At 47.7% G+C, this 24,414-nt stretch overlaps 2 protein-coding genes across 7 annotated transcripts; one reads left to right on the top strand and one right to left on the bottom strand.

Annotated features, from left to right (window-relative positions):
* Window positions 1–125: 125 nt before the first annotated feature.
* On the top strand, window positions 126–12,173 carry LOC113224693 (zinc finger protein 789). Of its 4 annotated transcripts, none has more exons than XR_003309324.1 (4): window positions 126–621; window positions 3,502–3,628; window positions 8,286–8,400; window positions 11,052–11,176. XR_003309324.1 is itself a non-coding variant. In XM_026453786.2 (4 exons), the coding sequence occupies exons 1-4, from the start codon at window positions 394–396 to the stop codon at window positions 12,062–12,064; spliced, it is 1,482 nt and encodes a 493-aa protein (XP_026309571.1). In that variant the 5' UTR covers window positions 133–393; the 3' UTR covers window positions 12,065–12,173. The 4 variants fall into 4 exon arrangements, 2 of the variants coding, with proteins under 2 accessions (XP_026309571.1, XP_026309572.1); XR_003309323.1 differs by lacking the exon at window positions 11,052–11,176 and adding an exon at window positions 8,578–9,094; XM_026453786.2 differs by lacking the exon at window positions 8,286–8,400 and adding an exon at window positions 8,578–8,691 and having other exon boundaries at window positions 133–621; window positions 11,052–12,173.
* On the bottom strand, window positions 11,095–24,252 carry LOC113219481 (zinc finger protein 394). 3 transcript variants are annotated; one of them, XM_026453784.1, is made up of 3 exons: window positions 23,536–24,252; window positions 22,618–22,744; window positions 11,095–11,539 (listed from the first exon to the last, which is right to left on the bottom strand). In XM_026453784.1, the coding sequence occupies exons 1-3, from the start codon at window positions 23,989–23,991 to the stop codon at window positions 11,517–11,519; spliced, it is 606 nt and encodes a 201-aa protein (XP_026309569.1). In that variant the 5' UTR covers window positions 23,992–24,252; the 3' UTR covers window positions 11,095–11,516. The 3 variants fall into 3 exon arrangements, with proteins under 3 accessions (XP_026309569.1, XP_026309568.1, XP_026309570.1); XM_026453783.1 differs by lacking the exon at window positions 11,095–11,539 and adding an exon at window positions 17,654–19,036; XM_026453785.1 differs by lacking the exons at window positions 11,095–11,539; window positions 22,618–22,744 and adding an exon at window positions 18,202–19,036.
* Between the last annotated feature and the right edge of the window lie 162 nt (window positions 24,253–24,414).

The following is a 24,414-nucleotide window of genomic DNA, read 5'->3' on the forward strand; positions in this document are numbered from 1 at the left end:
GGCTCACTGCAAGCTCCGCCTCCCAGGTTCAAGCGATTCTCCTGCCTTAGCCTCCCGAGTAGCTGGGACTACAGACACATGCCACCACGCCCAGCTAATTTTTTGTATTTTAGTAGAGACGCGGTTTTACCATGTTGCCCAGCATGGTCTCCATCTCCCGACCTCATGATCCACCTGCCTCGGCCTCCCAAAGTGTTGGGATTACAGGCGTGAGCCACCGCACCTGGCCACAGAGCTATTTTTATATGTGGTCTATCTGCTGTCCCTTTGTATATGAGTTGCTGAGGATGACATGTTCTAGGGAGAACGGGAGGGCAGGGCTGCAGTTTCCCTTGGAGAGAGCTTGGGAAATTGCTCTAGCCTCAGAAATTCATAGACTTACTGTAGTGGCTCATGTATTTCATCACATGTTCCAACACCAAACACAGGGACTTTGTATTAAGCTTTGTCTGTGGGCCCCATTGGTATTCCTGGTCCCAGATCTGCCAAGCAAGAGAGCTTCAAATTAGGGCTGGCCTTACTATCTTTTTTTTTCTTCTCCAGCTCAGCCTGACGCCCAGGATCCCACCCCTTGTCAAAGACCAGGCCGTGGAAGCCATGTTCCCACCAGCCAGGGGGAAGGTGAGCTGTGCCTCCCGCTCTGCTTCATCAGCATAGTCACTGCCACCAGCAGCTCCTTCCTCAGGTTGAGCCCTCTTGATCAATGTGGGGAGTTTTCCTTGTTAGACAGTGCGATGTAGAGAGCTTAGCCTCTGGAGTCACATGGGCTCCCTTCAGCAACTTACATAAACACTCTGGCTCCAGTTTTCTTTTCTATAAATTGGGTCAATGAGAGTGCCTATCACAGCAAGTTGTGAAGATTCAATGGCAAATGCCCTGTGAAGTCCTTTGCATAGTATCTGGTTACAGTTTAGCACTGTATTAAGTTGTCACTCTTATTACTGTAGTAGTTGCCCATTGTTTCTGTTCATGAGCATTATCGTGCCTCTACTGCTGTACACTCCAGGCGCTGTCTTCTGTGCTGGGAAATCAACGCTTATCTGTAGGAGATTACAGCCTGATTAGACAGATAGATGTGTAAGGAACTTCTCATAATAAATTCTGAACTATTCCTATGAAAGGGTATAGTGGAAGGTCAGTTATTGAATTTGTAGCATTATGGAGGGTGATTAGAAGAGACTGAGTTGTTTTGTCTTTTTTTGAGACAGCGTCTCACTCTGTCACCCAAGCTGGAATGCAGTGGCATGATCATGGCTCATGGCACTCTTGACCTTCCCAGGCTGAGGTGATCCTCCCACCTCAGCCTCCCAAGTAACTAGAACCACAGGTACATGCCACCACGCCTGGTTAATTTTTGTATTTTTTATAGACAGGGTTTCACCATGTTGCCCAGGTTGTTCTTGAACTCCTGGCTCAGGCCATCCACCAGCCTCGGCCTCCCAAAGTGCTGGGATTCCAGGCATGAGCCACTGTGCCCAGCTTAGAAGAGACTGAGTGTGAAAGAAAGTAGGGGCCGAGCCTGGTGGCTCATGCCTGGAATCCCAGCACTTTGGGAGGCTGAGGCGGGTGGATCACCTGAGGTCAGGAGTTTGAGACCTGCCTGGCCAACATATAGTGAAACCCCGTCTCTACTGAAAATATAAAAATTAGCTGGGTGTAGTGGTACATGCCTATAATCCCACCTACTTGGGAAGCTGGGGCAGGAGAATTGCTTGAACCCAGGAGGTGGAGGTTGCAGTGAGCTGAGATCGAGCCATTACACTCCAGCCTGGGCAACAAGAGCAAAACTCTGTTTCAAAAAAAAAAAAAAAAACCAAACAAACAAAAGAAATGGAACTTTTAAGCAACATTTGGGGCCCACCTGTCAACGTACAGGTCCTAGCTGTTGATGGGGTTCTTAGAAACTGCAACTTTAAGGGAAACTGTATATCAAAACCATTTTTTTTCCCCATCAGTGTTACAGTGAAACAAAGTTATTCCAAGACCTGCTGCTGTACATACTTTTGGTAAAAATCAGTTTCCAAGAACCTATTGCGGATGTTAAGAGAGGAGTTACCTTGCCGCGGTGACTCTGGGAGATGAAGCCATTTTATTCCCATGCTTGTTAACCTTGTGCAGGTGCGGGAATGCAGGTGGCTGAGTAGGTCAGATTGAGGACATTGCAGCACAGCTCTGGTAAAAGAGTGACATTCTGGATGATGGTGAGAAAGGGCCTGCAACCATAGCAGTGGAACTCAGGTTTGATAGGCAGGAAAGAAAGTCCGTATAATTTGGGAGGTTCTGGTGTCTGCCCGCGGAGGGGAGCTACGTGAAGCTTCTCAGGATGGGGGTGGGCATTTCCTGTTACTGACCACTTACAGGACAGCGAACATTTGCTGTTTCCCTGCACACGTCCCCGCTGAACCCACGCAGTGTCTTGTGAGAGCAGGGAGCGTGTAGACAGCCACTGGGCCCCTCTGCGCCGAGGGCTGCAGTGATGTGGGAGTGAGAGTGTGGCAGCTTCGGTGCTCAGCCCACTGGAGGGGGACAGTCACTTGCAGAGGTCATGTCCCCTGTGCCCACTGTGCCGTGTCCACTGTTGCCCCCTCTGGATATGCTACCCAGGCGTCTGTGCCTTGGTCTGTACCTTTTATATTCTCCAGCAGCGGGCTCCCCTGGTCTCCGGCATCTGCTTGGCTTGTGGCAATGGGATGAAGAGGGTTGGAGGACGGGGAACAGGGTTCCAGAGGTCTGGGGGAAACTGAGGTTGGGTTTCTCTTCCCACGGCTCCCTCCCCACCAGGCTGTGGGATGGGTGTGGTGCATCCTCTTCGGCCCCAGCTGCAGTCTTGCTCCCCTTCCACTAGCCTTCTGGGCTCCAGCACCCCTCCCCACCTTACCCCTTCAGACCTAGCAGGCCCTGATTCCCCAGGGTGGCCAGCACCTGTGAGCTTCCACATTTCTTGTTCATGTTCGTTGAGACTATTCATCCCTTTGTCAATAGTCTGCACATTAACCAATCCCCCAGTGACCTCATCTCTTTCGTCAGGAAGCTGGGGCAGAAGCAATAGGTTATTTTTATAGAGCAGGGGTCAGCACACTACCCTCGACCTCTTGGTAAAGTTTCCCTGAAACACAGCTGTGCCCATTCGCTTACTTGTCCATGGCTGCTTTTGAGTCCAACACAAAAGCTGTTACTCAAATTGTTGATTTGCTGTTCCTCAAATCAACAGCAGATTTGAGGAACTGGAACAGAGACCAGAGGGCCTGAAAAGCCTAAAATATTTACCATCTGGCCCTTTAGAGATTAAGTATGTTGACCCCATGGTATGGAAGCCAGCACATGGGTTGCTGGCCTGAGGGCCATCAGGCCTGAAAGGAGCCCTAAGTCTATTCCTTATGAATTGGGTGCCCTTGGCCTACATACTTTACCTCCCAAACTTCGGTTTCCTCACCTGTGGAATAATCATTGCGCGTAAGTTATTGTAAGAATTGCAGTTACCTTTATCAGCTACTTTTCCAGGAGCTGCTCTCGTTTGAGGATGTGGCGATGTACTTCACCAGAGAGGAGTGGGGCCACCTCGACTGGGGTCAGAAGGACCTCTACCGAGATGTGATGCTGGAGAACTACAGGAACATGGTCTTGCTGGGTAGGACATGGCTTGAAGATTGAGCTTTGTCTGTGTTCTGAGTGTCTGTGCAAGCCCTTAGTCCCTTATCTGCAATTCCAGAATCAGAAAAAGTGCTGAAAATGGAAAGTTTTTTTCATAACTTGTGTGGCTACAAGCCCTGACCAGACATCACCACAGTGAAACCTGACTTCATCCCATAGGAAACCATTTATTGTCTTTATTTTTCCAAGTTGGTGTGCATATCTGTATACCCAACTTCAGAAATAACAGTGTAGGCCGGGTGTGGTGGCTCACGCCTGTAATCCCAGCACTTTGGGATTCTGAGGCAGGTGGATCACCTGAGGTCAGTAGTTCGATACCAGCCTGGCCAATATGGTAAAACCCATCTCTACTTAAGATACGAAAATTAGCTGGTTGTGGTGGTGCACGCTTGTAGTCCCAGTTACTTGGGAGGCTGAGGCAGGAGAATCGCTTGAACCTGGGAGGGAGAGGTTGCATTGAGCCGAGATCATGCCGGTGCATTCCAGCCTGGGCGACAGAGTGAGACTCATCCCAAAACTAAACAACAACAAAAATAACAGTGTGTTTGAGGGCACCACTCCAAACCCCACTGGGGATGATATGTTATGTAAAATATTTACACCAGGTCACCTTTCTGAAATTGGTAAAATTCTGACTCCTGAAACACATCTGGTCCTAAGAGTTTCACATAAGGGACTGGGGACAGTGAATAGTCGTGTTGTGTTAGGGCTCAGACAGAGACACTTCGTGCATTCTTCACTCTCACCCCATGTTCCTCATCTGTAAGACCTCCAGGAGTTGAGAATTATGGTAGATTGACATTCCGAAGGCTCACTTCTTATGCTCTTGAAAGTCTTTTTCTTTCTTTTCTCTGGAAATGGGTAACTTCTTGGTGTGTAGCATTAGTGGGTGCTCAGGAAATGATTTTAAACCAACTTCATTTCTGAACCTTCACTGCTTCCATCTTTTCAGGAGCCTACCCTGTCCTATTCCACTGTAGTCTCCTACTGTGGGAATTGCCTTGCTAAATGGTTTTCTTTCTGGGGCCACATGTTTAACCCCTGCACTGACACTCTTAGCACAGAGTCTTGACCACCTCTTGTGGGATCGTCCACCCACCTCTGGATTTCTATAATTTTAATTTTTCCTTTAAAAGCATTACAAGGCTAGGTGCGGTGGCTCATGCCTGTAATCCCAGCATTTTGGGAGGCCAAGACGGGCGGATGATGATGTCAGGAGATCGAGACCATCCTGGCTAATACGGTGAAACCCCGTCTTTACTAAAAATACAAAAAATTAGCCGGGCATGGTGGCGGGCGCCTGTAGTCCCAGCTACTCGGGAGGCTGAGGCAGGAGAATGGTGTGAACCTGGGAGGCAGAGCTTGCAGTGAGCCAAGATCATGCCACTGAACTCCAGCCTGGGCGACAGAGCAAGACTCTGTCTCAAAAAAAAAAAAAAAGGCATTACAAGAGCATACATAAGTACATGGAAGGCATAGAAAAGGAGGAGGGGAAGAGTAAAGTGTTCATGAGTAACACTGTTAATATTTTGGAAGATTTCCTTCCAGTCTTTTTTTCCTATGCCTTTACAAAAGTAGCTGAACGTAGTCTATGTGTAATCCTGTAATCTGTTTTAAACTTAACATTATTGTATCAGTGTTTCCCCACAGAATCAGTAAACGAGCATAATATAATTCCATTGTATGATCCATGATACTATTTCATTGTTTTCCCATGTGGGGACATTCAGCTTGGCTTTGTTTTTGTTCGTTGGTTTGCTTGTGTATTTATAATGTTTGAATAGATGTTTCTTTTTTTTTTTTTTTTGTTGAGGCGGAGTCTCGCTCTGTCGCCCGGGCTGGAGTACTGTGGCCAGATCTCAGCTCACTGCAAGCTCTGCCTCCCGGGTTCACGCCATTCTCCTGCCTCAGCCTCCCGAGTAGCTGGGACTACAGGCGCCCGCCACCTCACCCGGCTAGTTTTTTGTATTTTTTAGTAGAGACGGGGTTTCACCGTGTGTTAGCCAGAATGGTCTCGATCTCCTGACCTCGTGATCCGCCCGTCTCGGCCTCCCAAAGTGCTGGGATTACAGGCTTGAGCCACCGCACCCGGCCTGAATAGATGTTTCTAAGTATAAATCTTTATATGAATTTTTGATCATTTCCCAAGATACTTTCCCAAAATCAGAATTTTGAAGTTAAATGAGATAGCACTTTAATCTTTATTGATTACTGAATGATTCTTCAACAAAATTTGTACTGCTTTGCATATCCAATAGTAACATTTGAGAGTGCGTCTTTTTTTTTTTTTTTTTTTTGTCTGAGACGGAGTTTCGCTATTGTTGCCCAGGCTGGAGTGCAACGGCACGATCTTGACTCACCGCATCCTCCACCTCCCAGGTTCAAGTAATTCTCCTGCCTCAGACTCCCTAGTAGCTGAGATTACAGGCATGTGCCACCATGAATGGCTAATTTTGTATTTTTAGTAGAGACAGGGTTTCTCCATGTTGGTCAGGCAGATCTCGAACTCCCAACCTAAGGTGATCCACCTGCCTCGGCCTCCCAAAGTGCTGGGATTACAGGCGTGAGCCACCGTGCCCAGCCTTTTTTTTTTTTTGAGACAGAGTTTCACTACTGTTGCCCCTGTGGGAGTACAATGCTGCGATCTCTGCTCACCACACCTCCGCCTCCCGGGTTCAAGTGATGCTCCTGCCTCAGCCTCCTGAGTAGCTGGGATTATAGGCATGCCCCACCACACCTGGCTAATTTTGTATTTTTAGTAGAGATGGGGTTTCTCCATGTTGGTCAGGCTGGTCTCGAACTCCCGACCTCAGGTGATCCGCCCACCTCAGCCTCCCAAAGTGCTGGTATTACAGGCGTGAGCCACCATGCCTGGCTGAGAGTGCTTTTTTACTAAATCCCTGCCCTCTTTTATGGATTTTACTAGTTCTAAAAATAATTTTGATCACAGAAATTTTGGAAAATACATCAGTACATAGAGTAGATAATAAAAATCACCTGCAGACCTACCTTCCAGAAATAACTCTTGTTATTAACATTTCGGTTTACTTTTCCCCAGTCCGTCTTTGTCTATTACAGGGCAAGGATCCCTTATCCAAAATGCTGGTGACCAAAAGTGTCTGGATTTCGGATTTTTTTTGGATTTGGAGTACTCACATATATGTAATAAGATAATTTGAGGACCTGACCCAAGTATAAACAGGAAATTCACTTATGTTTCATATACACCTTAGACACATATCTTAAAGGTCCTTTTATCTTTCCCTGGAGAAGGCTGAATTAACTGTGTGTTGTGCACCTGTGTTTTGACTGCCACTGGTCACGTGAGGTCAGGTGTGGCGGTCTCCACTTCTGTCAGGTTAGTACTTAAAAAGTTTCAGATTTGGGAGCATTTTGGATTAGGGATGCTCAAACTGTATTAATTACACACACGTACATAACACACACACTACATAGTTTTTTAAAACAAAATTTGGGGCCAGGCATGGTGGCTCAAGCCTGTAATCCCAGCACTTTGGGAGGGAGGCTGAGGCATGCAGATCACCTGAGGTCGGGAGTTCGAGACCAACCTGAGCAACATGGAGAAACCCTGTCTCTACTAAAAACACAAAATTAGCCGGGCATGGTGGCACATGCCTGTAATCCCAACTATTCCGGAGGCTGAGGCAGGAGAATTGCTTGAACCCGGGAGGCAGAGGTTGTGGTGAGCTGAGATTGTGCCATTGCACTCCAGCCTGGGCAACAATATCAAAGCTCCGTCTCAGAAAAAAAAAATTTGGATCATGCTATATGTGAGTTTTGTATTCTGCTTTAAAATATATAGGCAGCATTTTTCTATTTTAATAAATAGTTGGGATGGGCGTGGTGGCTCATGCTTGTAATCCCAGCTCTTTGGGAGGCCGAGGCAGGCAGATCACTTGAGTTCAGGAGTTCGAGACCAGCTTGGCCAAAATGGTGAAATCTCATACCTACTAAAAATGCAAAAATTAGCTGGGCATGGTGGCCACGTGCCTGTAATTCCAGCTACTTGGGAGGCTGAGGCAGGAGAATCACTTGAACCTGGGAGGCGGAGGTAGCAGTGAACTGAGATGGCACAAGTGCACTCCAGCCTGGGTGATGAGAGTGAAACTCTGTCTCAAAAAAAAAAAAAAAAAAAAAAAACAAAACTTAGCCAGGTGGGGGCGACAGAGCACAGACTCCGTCTCAAAATAAATAAATAAATTTATAAATAAATAAACACATAGTTGGGTAAGTACAGTGGCTCAAGCCTGTAATCCCAGCACTTTGGGAGGCCGAGGCGGGTGGATCACCTGAGGTCAGGAGTTTGAGACCAGCCTGGTCAACATGGTGAAACCTGTCTCTACTAAAAATACAAAAATTAGCTGGGCACGGTGGTGGGTGCCTGTAGTTCCAGCTGCTTGGGAGCTGAAGCAGTGTAATTACTTGATCCTGGGAGACAGAGGTTTCAGTGAGCCGAGATTGTCACTCCAGCCTGGGTTACAGAGCAAGACTCCATCTCAAAAATAAAAAAAATAAACAATTGAATACAAGGATTTTTAATATCTGCCTAATACTTATGCCTTCACTGCATTAATGTGCTACGCTTGATTTAATTGTTCCCTTTTGATATTCAGTTTATTTCCAGTTTGACGCTGCAATCCCACTGTGCTGAACGTCTCTGGCACATTCATCTTGGTTGCAATTGTACTTTAGGCTATATTTCTAAGAGTGAAATGACCACAGCCAAAGGTATGAACATTGTTCAGGCTTTCAATAAAGACTGCCAGATATTTACAAAGATTGTGCCAATCTCTATTCTCACCAGCCCTTCTGATTATTGTCCTTATCTCTGCCTGCCACTGAGCCCCCGGGCCATGTCTCTGTAACTCACTAACGGCCACATCCCATTTACTTCCCCGTGAGTAGGATTTCAGTTTCCCAAACCTGAGGTGATCTGTCAGCTGGAGAACTGGGACGAGCAGTGGATCCTGGATCTACCGAGAGCTGGGAGTAGGAAGGCTTCCGGTAGTGCTTGCCCAGGTGGGTGAGGAAGAGACCCAGGCGAGTGGAATCAGGAAGAGGAAGGGAAGGCACGTTAGTGAAGCCCCTTCTGTGTGCCAGACGCAGAGCCAGGTGCTGGGCATCTATTATCCCACTTCTTCATCGCTGCTGCCCTGTGAGGTGGGAGGAAGATCGGCATCCCCACTTCCCAGATGAAGAGACTAAGATTAAGAAATCTTGGCCGGGCGTGATGGCTCACGCCTGTTATCCTAGCACTTTGGGAGGCCAAGTCGGGTGGAATACCTGAGGCCCGGAGTTAACCAGCCTGGCCAACGTGGTGAAACCGCGTCTTTACTGAAAATACAAAATTTAGCCAGGCGTAGTGGTATGTGCCTGTAATCCCAGCTACCTGGGAGGCTGAGGCAGGAGAATTGCCAGAACCTGGGAGGCAGAGGCTGCAGTGAGCCGAGATCGCGCCACTGAACTCCAGCCTGAGTGACAGAGCAAGACTCTGTCTCAAAAAAAAAAAAAAAAACAACTCACACAGGCCTGGTATGGGGGCTCACACCGGTAATCCCAGCACTTTGGGAAGTAGAGGCAGGAGGATCACTTGAGCCCAGGCGTTCAGGATCAGCCTGGGCAACATGGTGAAAACCCATCTCTACAAAAATACAAATTTAAGCGGGGTGTGGTGGCGCATGCGTGTAGTCCCAGCTAATCAGGAGGCTGAGGTGCAAGGACCGCTTGAGGCTGGGAGGCAGAGGTTGCAGTGAGCTGAGATTACATGACTGTACTCCAGCCTGGGTGACAGAGCAAGACTCTCAAAAAAGAACTCACAGTTGGGAGGTGGACAGTGGGGTTTGACTTCAAGTCTAGAACATTCATCCTCTCTCTCCTGCAGGAAAAAGCGCTGCTCGGACACAGCTGCTCTAGTGTTTTCTAAGTAACAGCTCTCAGGGCATCCTAGATGCCCCTTGATTCCACCCTCATTACTTGTCCTCTCTCTGTGCTGCCTCTTGTTCCCTTGCTTTGTTTTGTTTCCATATTACTCCCGTATTTCCTGACATATCTGCATTTTTCTACTTACTGTGTCCTGATGCAGCTCCTCCTGTTTTTCACATCCAAGGTTTCTCCATGGCACTACTGATATTTTGGGCTGATGAATTCTCTGGGGGCGGGATGGGGGCATGTCCTGTGCATTTTAGGATGTTAAGTAGCAGCCCTGGCCTGCACCCACTAGATGCCATTTGAACCTCCCCAGGTGTGACAACCAGAAATGTCTCCAGACATCGTCTGAACCTTGCTCACCCCTAGTTGAGACCCATTGCTCTAGTCAGTTGGTTTTTGTCCCTATTTCCCTCTGGTTCCTTTTCTGTTCTATCCTACACTTGGTCCATTTTTAAGCAGATGTTTCACCTAGAGTTATTAAAAACTTGTATCTAGGCCGGGTACAGTGGCTCACACCTGTAATCCCAGCACTTTTGGAGACCGAGATGGGCAGATCACTTGAGGCCAGGAGTTTGAGACCCACCTGGCCAACATGGGGAAACCCCATCTCTAATAAAAATAAAAAAATTAGCCGGGCGTGGTGGTGCGTGCCTGTAATCCCAGCTACTCGGGAGGCTGAGGCAGGAGAATCTCTTGAACCCAGGAAGTGGAGGTTGCAATGAGTTGAGATCATGCCACTGCACTCCGGCCTAGGCATGTCTCAAACAAAAAGCATGTATCTTGAAGCATAACATGCTACCTCTTTGACATTTATTTGGTACCACTCAGTGCCAAACTTACTAGAGTAAGTTGTTTTTCTGATAATGGTGATGGGCTCTGCTCTCACATTCTCTGGCATACACACTCCTGTGCATTTTTAGTGAGTTTGTTGGTGCCGAGAGCTCTTTTTGTTATGACAGTGAAGAGTCCAGTGAAATTCAGAATTTTGGGCTGGGTGCAGTGGTTCACGCCTGTAATCCCAGCACTTTGGGAGGCTGAGGCAGGTGGATCACCTGAGGTCAGGAGTTTGAGACCAGCCTGACCAACATGGTGAAACCCCATCTCTACTAATACAAAAATTAGCTGAGTATGGTGGGCTGGCATCTGTAATCCCAGCTACTCGGGAGGCTGAGGCCGGGGAATAATTTGAACCTGGGAAGTGGAGGTTGCAGTGAGTTGAGATTGCGCCACTGCACTCTAGCCTGGGCGACAGAGCGAGACTCCGTCTCAAAAAAAAAGAAAAGAAAAGAAAAGAAAAATTCAGAATTTTGGCCTCTTGAGTCTGACAATGTAAACAAGAGATCACTTTTTAGCTTCATTTGATTGTCCTAGAGCCCTAACAGTTGGCTTCTCTTCCTTTTTTTCTTCTGCAATGGATAGGTCATTTACATCTTTTCTTGTTATTTGGCTAGGTTCTGAAGCCAGACACAAGATGAAAAAGCTAACTCCAAAACAGAAGTTTTCTGAAGATTTAGAGTCATATAAGGTATCAGTGGTAATGCAGGAATCGGCTGAGAAACTTTCAGAAAAGTTACATAAGTGTAAAGAATTTGTGGACAGTTGCAGGCTTACTTTCCCTACTAGTGGCGATGAATACAGCAGGGGCTTCCTTCAAAACCTTAACCTTATTCAAGATGAGAATGTGCAAACCAGGTGGAAGCAGGGCAGATATGATGAGGATGACAAACCCCTCAATCAAAGATCTTTTCTTTTGGGGCACGAGCAAATTCTCACAAGAGCAAAGTCTTACGAATGCAGTGAATGTGGAAAAGTCATTAGGCGTAAGGCATGGTTTGATCAACATCAAAGAATTCATTTCTTAGAGAATCCCTTTGAATGTAAGGTATGTGGGCAAGCCTTCAGACAGCGGTCAGCTCTTACGGTCCACAAACAGTGTCACCTGCAAAACAAGCCATACAGATGTCATGACTGTGGAAAGTGTTTTCGGCAGCTCGCGTATCTTGTTGAACATAAGAGGATTCATACCAAAGAAAAACCCTATAAATGTAGCGAATGTGAAAAAACCTTTAGTCAGAATTCAACCCTTATTCGACATCAGGTGATCCACAGTGGAGAAAAACGCCATAAATGCCTTGAGTGTGGAAAAGCCTTTGGCCGGCATTCAACCCTTCTATGTCATCAACAGATACACAGCAAACCGAACACCCATAAATGCAGTGAATGTGGACAGTCCTTTGGTCGGAATGTGGATCTCATTCAGCATCAAAGAATCCATACAAAGGAGGAATTCTTTCAATGTGGAGAATGTGGGAAAACGTTTAGTTTTAAGAGGAATCTTTTTCGACATCAGGTCATTCACACCGGAAGCCAACCCTACCAATGTGTCATATGTGGAAAATCTTTCAAGTGGCACACAAGCTTTATTAAGCACCAGGGCACTCACAAAGGACAGATATCCACGTGATATTAACTGGAAGGCAGTCACTGAAGGACTAGAACTTAACCTCTACTTCAAGTGTGTATCACATGATTGTTTTCATGAAAAGCAATAAATGTAACAGAGGGTTTTTCTATGGGGGCCCTCTTTTTGTGGCCAATCTGCTGCCCTAGTGAAGAAACACTTCAAAGGAAATGTTAGCCTGGGCAACATAGTGAGATCCCGTCTCTACAAAAAACAAAAAAGCCAGGTGTGGTGGCTCACACCTCCAGTCCCAGCTACTGAGAAGGCTGAGGTGGGAGGATCGCTTTAGCCCAGGAGTTCAAGGCTGCAGTGAGCCATGATGTGTCACTGTACTCCAGCCTGGGTGACAGAGCGAGGCTGTCTCGAGAAAAGTTTACTAGGCTGTTGTGTTCACTCTTTTGCACCCTCTATGCCCTCATCCCCTCCAGCCTTGTTAAGGCAGAAGGGAGCCACAGAAGCTTTGCCCTGTGGTCACCAGGCTGGGGACCATTGAATGGGTTGTGAATAATTGAAGGACTGAAGAATGGGCCAGGTGCGGTGGCTCACGCCTGTAATCCCAGCACTTTGGGAGGCTGAGAATGGAGAATCACTTGAGGTCAAGAGTTCAAGACCAGCCTAGCCAACATGGAGAAATCCCGTCTCTACTGAAAATAGAAAAATTAGCTGGCCATGGTGGCATGTGCCTGTAGTTCCAACTACTTGGGAGGCTGAGGCAGGAGAGTTGCTTGGACCTGGGAGGCAGAGGTTGCAGTCAGCTGAGAACACACCACTGCACTCCAGCCTGGACAACAGAGTGAGACTCCATCTCAAAAAAAAAAAAAAAAAGATTGAAGAATGCCTTTCCTGTATTATATACAACTATGACCTGCTAATGTACAGACTTAAAAAAACAACAACAAAAAAAACTAAGGGCTACTCACTAGTAACTAGTGAGGTATGAAGAACTGCTAAAAGTTGCCTATAATCAGGCCAGGCGTGGTGGCTCACACCTGTAATCCCAGCACTTTGGGAGACCAAAGCAGGTGGATCATGAGGTCAAGAGTTCAAGACCAGCCTAGCCAAGATGGTGAAACCCCATCTCTAATAAAAATACAAAAATTAGCCAGGCACAGTGGCAGGCACCTATAATCCCAGCTACTTGGGAGGCTGAGGCAGGAGAATCACTTGAACCCGGGAGGCGGAAGTTGCAGTGACCCGATATTGCGTCACTGCACTCTAGCCTGGGAGACAGAACAAGACTCCGTCTCAAAAAAAAACAGTTGCCTGTAATCTAAAATGAATGTGTTAGTAGATTCCGGAAAGAGCTAAAAGTCAGTATTTGTAATAGGTGCTGTGGGCCCTGCCGAAGTCCCTCTGGCCTTACTTACACCTTCTGTGGGCGTCATCTGACTGTGTCTGCACCTTGTGGCCTGCGGGCAAAAAGGACATCCTGGGAGCAGCTGTCAACCAATCATTGATGGGCATTTGATAAACACCAAATTCTGTATCTCCCCATGTGTGGAAAACTCTGAAGCATGTGTTTTAGTTTCCAGAGGTTCCCCAGGAATTGCACACAGGCACTCACCATGGTAGCTCCCTCATTGGGTGACTTCCCTTCTCTGTCTTCCACCTTCCCTAACGGTGTTGCAACCTCTCCCCAACAAATAAACTCCTTGTATTCAAAAAGTGTCAATTATGGTCTCTGAGGAGCCATATCCCTTCTGTTTTCACAGTTATTCTAAGCACATTTTGACATTCAGTTTAAATAGGTTGAGCTGAGTGTATTCTCCCTAGAGCTCAACAATATAAGAGATCCACTTAAATTATTTTGATATCCCAAACATCATCCTATGTCTGTATTAAATATTGATCTAATTTGCCGGGCGTGGTGGTGGATGCCTGTAATTCCAGCTACTTGGGAGGCTGAGACAGGAGAATCGCTTGAACCGGGGCGGTGGAGGTTGCTGTGAGCCAAGATCGCACCACTGCATTCTAGCCTGGGTGACAGAGTGAGACCCTGTGTCAAAAAAAAAAAAAAAAACTGCTCTCAGGCCAGGTGCAGTGGGTCACACCTGTGATTCCCCAACACTTTGGGATGCTAAGGCGGATGGATCACTTCAATCCAGGAGTTTGAGACCAGCCTGGCCAACATGGCAAAACCTCATCTTTTTTTTTTTTGAGATGGAGTCTCGTTCTGTCGCCCAGGCTGGAGTGCAGTGGTGTGATCTCGGCTCACTGCAACCTCTGCCTCCTGGGTTCAAGCGATTCTCCTGCTTCAGCCTCCCGAGTAGCTGGGACAACAGGCACCCGTCACCATGCCCAGCTAATTTTTGTATTTTCAGTAGAGATGGGGTTTCACCATGTTGGCCAGGCTATTCTTGAACACCTGACCTCGTGATCTGCCAGCCTCAGCCTACCAGTGTTGGACTTACAGGCGTGAGCTACTGCACCCAGTCTCTCTTATACTTTTAAAGTACAAAAATTAGCTGGGTGTGGTGGTTGTGTGCCTGTAGTCTCAGCTGCGTGGGAGGCTGAGGTGGAAGGATCGCTTAAACCCAGGAAGTTGAGGCTGCAAGTGAGCTGAGATCATGCTACTGCACTCCAGACTGGGCGACAAAGTGAGACCTTGTTTTTTTTTTTAATTAATTTCTTTAAAAAAAGATAGTTTGTATTTACAATTTTCTCCAATGACCAGGCATTCAGGCACTTGTCACTCAGATTAATCCTCATGTATAAAGAAGGTACAAACAGGAGAGAACTGTAATTCACTGAGTATTCATATCCAAAATGCAGCCATCCTGAGATGGCTTCAGACTTAGAGGGAGGTGTAGATGGTGTCCAGGCCAGACACCCTTCAGTTTCCAGACAGTTCCTAGAGCAAGAGAAGCCACCATTACCTACACCCAGACTAGACCCAGGGTTCTGCCCTGTGTTTTTCAGAGGCCGGTAGTGCCCTGACTGCTGCTTCCTGATGATATTCTTTCAAGCAGAGGCCTCTATTACATGTGCCCCAGCTCACCTGCATCGGGAGAGAGTGGTCTCCTGACCATGATGGTGGGAGCCCTTAGTGGAACTGAGCAGACACCCCCTTCCCTTCATTTTCACAGGACCTGGAAAGGACAAGCACACTTGCTCTACTGGAGATGATTTTTAGGTTCTATTTTATTCATTTCTGCATGAAATACTCAAAATTTGTATAAGCCTTGTGATATCATGATAAATATATATTTGGTCTTCATCCTCAGTGACTAGCAGAGAGCTCCCACAACCTTGGAGAATTCCTGAGGGATAAGGGTGCCAAAAGCATCTTTTAATATTTGGTCTTTTGATGCTTGTTCCTGACATGGAGCTACTAAACCCACTGGAATTTCCTTAGTGATGCATGTCTTTGTTCTAATAAAGGCAACTCTTGGATTCCCGATGGGTTCAACTTGGGGGCTGGTCACCGGAAAGACCAAAGCATGATTAGCAACTTGGAAGCCAAGGCGGGTGGATCACGGTCAGGAGATAAGAGACTATCTTGGCCAACATGGTGAAACCCTGTCTCTACTACACTACAAAAAGTTAGCTGGACATGGTGGCGAGTGCCTGTAATCCCAGCTACTCGGGAGGCTGAGGCAGGAGAATGGCGTGAACCTGGGAGGCAGAGCTTGCAGTGAGCTGAGATCCGGCCACTGCACTCCAGCCTGGACGACAGAGAGAGAGACTGTCTCAAAAAAAAATAAAAAAAAGAAGGCGGCGGCTGGGCGCGGTGGCTCAAGCCTGTAATCCCAGTACTTTGGGAGGCCGAGACGGGCGGATCATGAGGTCAGGAGATTGAGACCATCCTGGCTAACACGGTAAAACCCCGTCTCTACTGAAAAATACAAAAAATTAGCCGGGTGTGGTGGTGGGTGCCTGTAGTCCCAGCTACGTGGAACGCTGAGGCAGGAGAATGGTGTGAACCCAGGAGGCAGAGCTTGCAGTGAGCCAAGATCTCGCCACTGCACTCCAGCCTGGGCGACAGTGCGAGACTCTGTCTCAAAAAAAAAAAAAAAAAATTGGAACTTCCAGTTCAAGGAGAATTGCTTGAACCCAGGAGGTGGAGGTTGCAGTGAGCGAAGATCATGCCACTGTACTCCAGCCTGGGCCACAGAAGTAGACTGTCTTAAAAAAAAAAAAAAAAGAAATCCACTTTGGGAGACAAGGCAGGCGGATCCCCTGAGGTCAGGAGTTTGAGACCAGCCTGGCCAACACGGTGAAATCTCGTCTCTACTAAAAATACAAAAATTAACTGGGTGCAGTGGCAGGTGCCTGTAATCCCAGTTACTCGGGAGGCTGAGGCAGGAGAATCGCTTGAACCTGGGAGGTGGAGGTTGCAGTGAGCCAATATCATGCCACTGCACTCCAGCCTGGGTGACAGAGCAAGAATCCGTCTCAAAAAAAAAAAAAAAGAAAAAAGAAATCAGTAAGTCAAAAAACTGAACTCCTAGGCCCCTAGAATGGGAAAGAGGGACTATGCAAAATTAGGTTTTCTGCAAAGTGAAAAATAAGAGTGCTTCTTGTGAGCACGGAGCTTTACCAGGTCTTCTGGGGATTATGAAGTCGTGGAAACCCTCTCTACCGTCTAAGGACAAAGGCAAATTTTAAATGACTAAAATACATTCTTAGAGAAGTATTAATAACTGTAGTGAGCAAGACTTGGTTCAAAAGCGAATAAAGAGGCCGGGCGTGGTGGCTCATGCGTGTAATCCCAGCACTTTGGAAGGCTGAGGCGGGCAGATTGCCTGAGCTCAGGAGTTCACTAGCAGCCTAGGCAACATGGTGAAACCCCATCTCTACTAAAATACAAAAAATTGGCCGGGCGTGGCATGGTGCACCTGCAGTCCCAGGTACTTGGAAGGCTGAGGCAGGTGAAGTGCGTGAACCCAGGAGGTGGAAGTTGCAGTGAGCTGAGATCATGCCACTGTACTCCAGCCTGGGTGACAGAGCAAGACTCCATCTCAAAAAAAAAAAACAAACAAACAAACAAAAAAAAAACAAAGTAAATAAAGGTAGGCTGGGTGTGGTGGCTCGTGTCTGTAATTCCAGCACTTTGGGAGGCTGAGGCAGGAGGATTCCTTGAGCCTAGGAGGTTTAGACCAGCCTGGGCAACATAGCAAGACCCTATTAAAAAAAAAAACAAAAAACAGCTGGGTGTGGTGGTGTGCCTGTGGTCCTAGCTACTCAGGAGGTTAAGACAAGAGGATCACTTGAGCCCAGGCTGAGGCCACAGTGAGCCATGATTGCACCACTGAGCTCCAGCCGGGGGGATACGATGAGACCCAATCTCAGAAATAAACACATAAATAAAGGTCGAACGCAGATGACAAGGACAGAACCCTGTTACATGTTGGCCTCACTCTTATCATCAGAAGTCTCTTACCCGGCACCAGCTCACATTTCAGAAGGCCCCTTACTTCCTCATTCCTCACTCACTGAAACTATCAGTCTGTAATGAGGCTCAGGACAGACTGAACCTATCTTGTAGGAGATCCTCAAGGAAGATCCATAATTGACTGATATACTCCAAATGGCAAGGAATGTGGTTCTGGACAGGAAAAGAAACAGGCCAAGTCACACAGAAACATATCAAAATGATAGCACTTTATTTATTTCTTTTTTGAGATGGAGTCTTGTTCTGTTGCCCAGGCTGGAGTGCAGTGGCATGATCTCAGCTCACTGCAACCTCCGCCTGCTGGGTTCAAGTGATTCTCCTGCCTCAGCCTCCTGAATAGCTGGGATTACAGGTACACACCACCACACCCAGCTCATTTTTGTATTTTTAGTAGAGATGGGTTTTACCATGTTGGCCAGGCTGGTTTCAAACTCCTGATCTCAAATGATCTGCCTGCCTTGGCCTCCCAAAGTACTGGAATTACAGGCGTGAGCCACCGCGCCCAGCCGACAGCACTTTATTTTGATGAATTCTTTGGTGTCGGATAAGGTGTGTACTTTGTCTAAATCTTTCCCCACATTCGAGACATTTGTAAGGCTTTTCTCCAGTGTGAATTCTCTGGTGTTTAATGAGGGTTGCACTCTGATTGAAGCGTTTCCCACAGACGGAACATCCATATGGCTTCTCCCCAGTGTGGATTCTCTGGTGTTTAAAGAGGTCGGAGCGCTGTTTGAAGCTTTTCTCGCATTCTTCACACTTATAGGGTCTCTCCCCTTTATGTAGTCTCTGATGTCTAAAAAGGTTGGAAATATGACAGATTTCCCCGCATTCCTCACATTTAAAATGTTTGTCTCTACTGTGGGTACTTTGATGACGATTTAGGTGTGAATTCTGCCTGAAGCGCTCCCCACATTTCAGACAGGTGTATGGCTTCTCACCTGTGTGTGTCCTCTGGTGCTTGGTCAGGGCAGCGCTCTGGCTGAAGCTTTTCCCACATTCTTGGCAGCCATAGGGTTTCTCACCTGTGTGGATTCTCTGGTGTCTAAAGAGGTCAGAGCGTTGTTTGAAACTCTTCCCACAGTTACCACATTTATAAGGTCTTTCTTCACGGAGCTGCCTCTGGGTCTCAAAAAGGTTGGAATGATGGAAACTGTCTCCACCGTCAGACTTGTGAGGTTTCAGCACGTGCCACGTCACCATGTGGAAACTCTGCTTGCACTTGTTCCCGTGTTCCTCACCGTCTGTGGGCCTCTCTGCTTTTGGGATGTGCTGACCCAGAACAAGGTTGGAGCGTCTGGCACTGTTGTGCAGCTCATTATTTTTAGACTCTTCCCCTTCTATGGAACCATTCTTGTTGACATCTGAGATGCTGTTGCATTCTTCTGCTTCAGGAGAATTTTCAAGTTTCAGGGGGAAGGGGTTTCTGGACTGCTTTTCCACGTTGTCCTCATGGGTACTGCCACACTTAGACAACAGGGGGCGCTTCCCCTGGATCGTTTCTTGTAGTCGCCCCTGTGGCTCCGCTTCTAAAATTTCCTGCATTGGAATCAACTCTTTGTTCTCAGCTCTGCTTTCCAAACCTGAAACATGAAAATACAAATTCCTGCCATTGCATTTCTGTGTAACACTGAAATAAGCAAGTGCTGGCAGAATGTTAAATCTTCAAATCCCTTTTACTTTTTATTTTAACTAATTAATTTATTTTTTGAGACGGAGTCTTGCTTTGTCACCAGGCTGGAGTGTAGTGGCCTGATCTCAGTTCACTGCAACCTCTGCCTCCTGAGTTCAAGTGATTCTCCTGCCTCAGCCTCCAGAGTAGCTGGGGTTACAGGCATACACCAGCACATCCAGCTAATTTTTATATTTTTAGTAGAGATAGGGTTTCAGCATGTTGGCCAGGATGGTCTCTATCTCTTGACCTCATGATCTGCTTGCCTTGGCCTCCCTATTTATTTATTTTGAGACGCAGTCTCACTCTGTCGCTATTTATTTTGAGACAGAGTCTCATTCTGTTGCCCAGGCTGGAGTACAGTGGCGCGATCTCAACTCACTGCAACCTCTGCCGCCCGGGTTCAAGTGATTCTCCTGCCTCAGCCTCCCAAGTAGCGGGGATTACAGGTGCCAATTTTGCTAGTTTTAGTAGAGACAGGGTTTCACCATCTTGGCCAGGCTGGTCTTGAACTTCTGACCTCGTGATCCACCTGCCTTGGCCTCCCAAAGTTCTGGGATTACAGGCGTGAGCCACAGCACCCAGTTTATATTTTATTTTATCTTATCGTATCTTATTGTATTTTTGAGATGGAGTCTCACTGTGTTGGCCAGGCTGGAGTGCAGTGGCGTGATCTCTGCTCACTGCAACCTCTGCCTCCCACGTTCAAGTGATTCTCCTGCCTCAGCCTCCCGAGTAGCTGGGATTACAGGTGCCCACCATCGTGCCCAGCTAATTTTTTTGTAGTTTTAGTGGAGACAGGGTTTCACCATCTTGGTCAGGATGGTCTCAAACTCCTCTGACCTTGTGATCCACCCACCTTGGCCTTGCAAGGTGTTGCAATTACAGGAGTGAGTCACCGCACCCAGCTATTTTATTTTTTTTGTGATGGAGTTTCACTCATTGCCAAGGCTGGAGTGCAGTGGCATGATCTTTGCTCACTGCAACCTCCACCTCCCAGGTTCAAGCAATTCCCCTGCCTCAGCCTCGAGAGTAGCTGGGATTACAGGCACGTGCCACCACACCCGGCTAACTTTTGTATTTTTAGTAGAGATGGGGTTTTACCATCTTGGTCAGGCTGGTCTCAAACTCCTGACCTCAGGTGATCCACCTGGCCTTGGCCTCCCAAAGTGTTGGGATTACTGGCGTGAGCCACTGAGCCCAGCCTATTTTTTATTTTTTTGAGACAGAGTCTCACTCTGTCACCCAGGTTGGAGTGCAGTGGCATGATCTCGAATCACTGCAACCTCCACCTCCCAGGTTGAAGCGATTCTCCTGCCTCAGCTTTCTGAGTAGCTGGAATTACAGGTGCCTATTAACTGGTGTGGCTAATTTTTGTATTTTTAGTAAAGATGGGGTTTTACCATGTTGGCCAGGCTGGTCTCAAACTCCTGACCTCAAGTGATTCGCCTGCCTCCGCCTCCCAAAGTGCTAGGGTTACATGTGTGAGCCACCTTGGCCTCCCAAAGTTGTGGGATTACAGGTATGAGTCACCACACCTGGCACAAGGGAGCAATTTGAGCAAAGCTCTGAAGCTTTGCTTCCTACAGAGCTAGAGTAGAATATTTCAGGCAGAGCGGTCACATAGCACAAAGACCAGGAGGCAGAGGGGCTTGGCATATTTTGGAGCAGCAAGGCAGTGTGGCCAGAGTGGGTGAGGGGCAGCGGAAGGGATGGGTGGGTAAGCAGGGTACCAGGGCCCCTGCGCATCAGGCATCACAGGCCCGACTAATTTTTTGCATTTCTAGTAGAGACGGCGTTTTACTATGTTGGCCAAGTGGGTTTTGAACTCCTGACCTTGTGATCCACCCGCCTCGACTTCCCAAAGTGCTGAGATTACAGGCGTGAGCTATCATACCTGGCCAAAATGTATTGCTATTTTTTTAATAAAAAAAATTTTTTTAAAAGAGATGGGGTCTCGCTGTGTTGCCCATGCTGGTCTTGAGCTCCTGGCCTCAAGCAAGCCTCCCATCTGGGCCTCCCAAAGTGCTAGAATTACAGGTGAGAATCACTGTGCCCAGCCAACAGCAAATGTTGATGAGAATGTGGAGAAAGAAAAATTCTCAATATTGCTGGTGGTGTATACATTAGTTATGAGCTCTTTGGAGAGTAAGATGAACATACAGTTGTCTCCTCTTCTCTGTGGGGACACATTCCAAGACCCCCAGTGATGCCTGAAATTGTGTATAGTACCAAAGCCTCTCTCTCTATATATATGTTTTTTCTTATACATACATCCCTTTAATCAAGTTTAATTTATAAATTAGGTACATTAAGAGATTAACAGTAACTATCAATTATAACAATATACTTAACTAGGTTTGGTGGCTCACACCTGTAATCCCAGCACTTTGGGAAGCTGAGGCAGGAGGATCACCTGAGGTCAGGAGTTCAAGACCAGTCTGGTCAACATGGTGAAACCCTGTCTCTACTAAAAATACAAAATTAGCTGAGCATGGTGGGGCATGTCTGTAATTCCGGCTACTCAGGAGACAGAGGCAGGAGAATTGCTTGGCTTGGGAGGCAGAGGTTGCAATGAGCTGAGACCACACCACTGTACTCACTCCCCCGGGGCAACGAGACAAAAACTCCATCTCAGGAAAACCCCCAAAACCAAAGACAAAAAATGAAAAACAAATGCTATGCTGTAAGAAGAGTCATGTGAATGTGGTCTCTGTCTTAGAATATCTGGTTGTACTGCGTACTATGGGTAAGTGAAACCACAGAAAGCAAAACCAGGAAGGGGGGACTACGGCCTGTCTCTAGGCATATTCTCTTCAAAAACTCCAACATAGGAACAAATACACAAAAATACCCAAGAATATACAAGAATGTTCGGTGCAATGCTGGAATAGTTAAAACTTAAGACACCTAGATGTCCATCAACAGAAATGGATAGAATTCTGGAGTATCTGGACAGTGAAACAGGTAGAGCTCCACGCATCAACATGAGTAAATCTCAAAAATGTAATGTTGAGTTAAAAAAAAGCCATACAGTAATGATATACAGCGTGGAGCTACGTGTCTATGTAGAGACAATATAAGACATGCATGGAATTCATAAACACAACAGTCAGCTTACTGGCTACCTCTGGAGAAGGATAGAGGGGAAGGGTTTCCAGGAGGCTATGTGGGGGCCTCACCTCCAGCTGTAACATATTTCTCTGGCAATATGGCCAAGTATTAAGATCGGATAAACTTGGGTGGTGGACACAGGGGATGGTCATTATCTATTTTTTTAATAGTTTTCTATATGTATAAAACATTAAAAACGAACCAAAGTAAAAAGCTGAACCTAGCACCCAGCAGTACATAGGCTCCTGCCTGGGTTACAGAAGACACCTGAAGGCTCTCAGCCCAAGTCTGGGAATGGCATAATGGCTCAGGGATGGTAATGGACCAGCCCTTCACAAATCACACACCACAATAAACCAGCAGAGCAACAGCACTCACTAGGGGGAACTGTGCTCCCGGAATCCTTCTGTGCACTCTCTCTGCGGAAGTCCCTCCGTGCTGGGTCCAGGCGCTCCCACTCCTCCCAGGTTAGAGACACAGCCATGTCCTCGAAAGTCGCCATCCCCTGGGAACAACACAAGAGCCCAATTCAGTACCTGCTGTCCCTATACAGCACTACCACTCTTCTTGAGTCTTGTACTGACCAGGGAGTTTGGAGAGATCAGAGATAGAGGCTGACATTCTCTTGTAATCGTGAAAAGCCTTGCTGTGGACTATTTACACTCATTTTGGGGGTAGGTAAGAGCAAAATATTTCTTTAACTTGTATCACTGTGATGTATGGGAATTAAAAGTATACAGGACCGGGCGCGGTGGCTCATACCTGTAATCCCAGCACTTTGGGAGGCCAAGGCGGGCGGATCACCTGAGGTCAGGAGATCGAGACCAGCCTGGCCAACACGGTGAAACCCCATCTCTACTAAAAATACAAAAATTAGCCGGGCGTGGTAGCGGGCGCCTGTAATCCCAGCTACTCGGGAGGATGAGGCAGGAGAATCGCTTAAACCCGGGAGTCAGAGGTTGCAGTGAGGCGAGATCGCGCCACTGCACTCCAGCCTGGGAGACAAGACTGAAACTCTACCTCAAACAACAACAACAACAAAAAAGAAAAAAAAGAAAAAGAAAAAAAAAAGAAGAAAGAAAACCAGTAATCCGTGTTGGCTTTATGCTGAGGTCTATAAAGTCATCTCCTGGATGGATCTGTCACCAGGATCGATGTGGCCTGCGGAAAGGAAGTCCATACACACCCCAGCGTTCACACGAAATGTAATAAGGAAGTAACTTCCGAAACGCAGAGCACCCCATACACGCCTATTTTCCACACTCCCACCTCCAGAATGGGTCTTTCGCTTCTCACCTGAGGTGAGGTTCCATCGAGCGCTCGCTGCAGAGCCCGCACCACGGCCACTGCCTCCTCCCCGTTCTCCGGGCAGTGCTCTCGCACCCAGGCTTGGAGTTCCTCGGGCAGGATGGTGAGGAACTGCTCCAGCACCAGCAGCTCCAGGATCTGCTCCTTGGAGAGCAGCTCAGGCCTCAGCCACCGACGACAGAGTTCTCGAAGCCGGCTCAGCGCCTCTTCCGGTCCAGCCACCTCCTGGTAACGCAGTTGCCTAAAGTGCAGTCGAGAAGTTTCGGGATCTGGCCAAGCCCCTGGATAGCCGAGCTCCCAACTTCCGGGTGAGTCTTCCTCCACTTTCACTGGCAAAAGTCCGTCGCGTTGGGACGGCGCCGCGTCCTTGGACCTCGCAGCCATCACCCAGGGTCCCAACTCGGCGTCACTGCCGCGTCTCTGGGCGGTCAAGCTGGAATTCATCTTTCTCCGGCATGTGCTGCCCTTCCTGGAGTCTTCCTTTCAGGTGAAGAAAGAGCAAACCCAAGGAACTCATCAGCCCTCAAACCCTCCGGTCCCAAACACCGTGCCCCACCACACCAGGCCCCTTTCCCACACTTCTTCCTTTCCTCAGCTTTGCGCCTACAGCTCGCTCAGTCCAGTCACCGAAAACATCCCGTGCCGGAAGTGCGTCACCGACGCCCTGCAGCACCCTTCCGTGCATTTCCGGGGCCTCTCTAGGCGTCTGATGGGGTGAGGTGCATCTCGCTGGTTTATCGTCCGAGCCCCGCCCGACGCGGTGGGTCTTGACGATTTCCTGCAGCCCAGGGAAATACGGGCGTCCCAGCCGGTGGCCGAGCTCCGGCAAGGGCGGGAACCTTCAGGATTAAATAGACAGAGTCTCGC

The sequence above is a fragment of the Piliocolobus tephrosceles genome, unplaced genomic scaffold (assembly GCF_002776525.5).
Source record: "Piliocolobus tephrosceles isolate RC106 unplaced genomic scaffold, ASM277652v3 unscaffolded_45804, whole genome shotgun sequence".
Taxonomy (NCBI): domain Eukaryota; kingdom Metazoa; phylum Chordata; class Mammalia; order Primates; family Cercopithecidae; genus Piliocolobus; species Piliocolobus tephrosceles.

Coding starts and splice junctions, on each gene's coding strand:
- LOC113219481 (XM_026453783.1), bottom strand. CDS start 23,991: ATGAATTCCAGCTTGACCGCCCAGAGACGCGGCAGTGACGCCGAGTTG. Junction 22,745..23,535: donor TCGATGGAACCTCACCTCAG/GTGAGAAGCGAA, acceptor TGTTGTTCCCAG/GGGATGGCGACTTTCGAGGA. Junction 19,037..22,617: donor CGGGAGCACAGTTCCCCCTA/GTGAGTGCTGTT, acceptor TTCATGTTTCAG/GTTTGGAAAGCAGAGCTGAG.
- LOC113224693 (XM_026453786.2), top strand. CDS start 394: ATGTATTTCATCACATGTTCCAACACCAAACACAGGGACTTTGTATTA. Junction 622..3,501: donor TCCCACCAGCCAGGGGGAAG/GTGAGCTGTGCC, acceptor CTACTTTTCCAG/GAGCTGCTCTCGTTTGAGGA. Junction 3,629..8,577: donor CAGGAACATGGTCTTGCTGG/GTAGGACATGGC, acceptor CCCCGTGAGTAG/GATTTCAGTTTCCCAAACCT.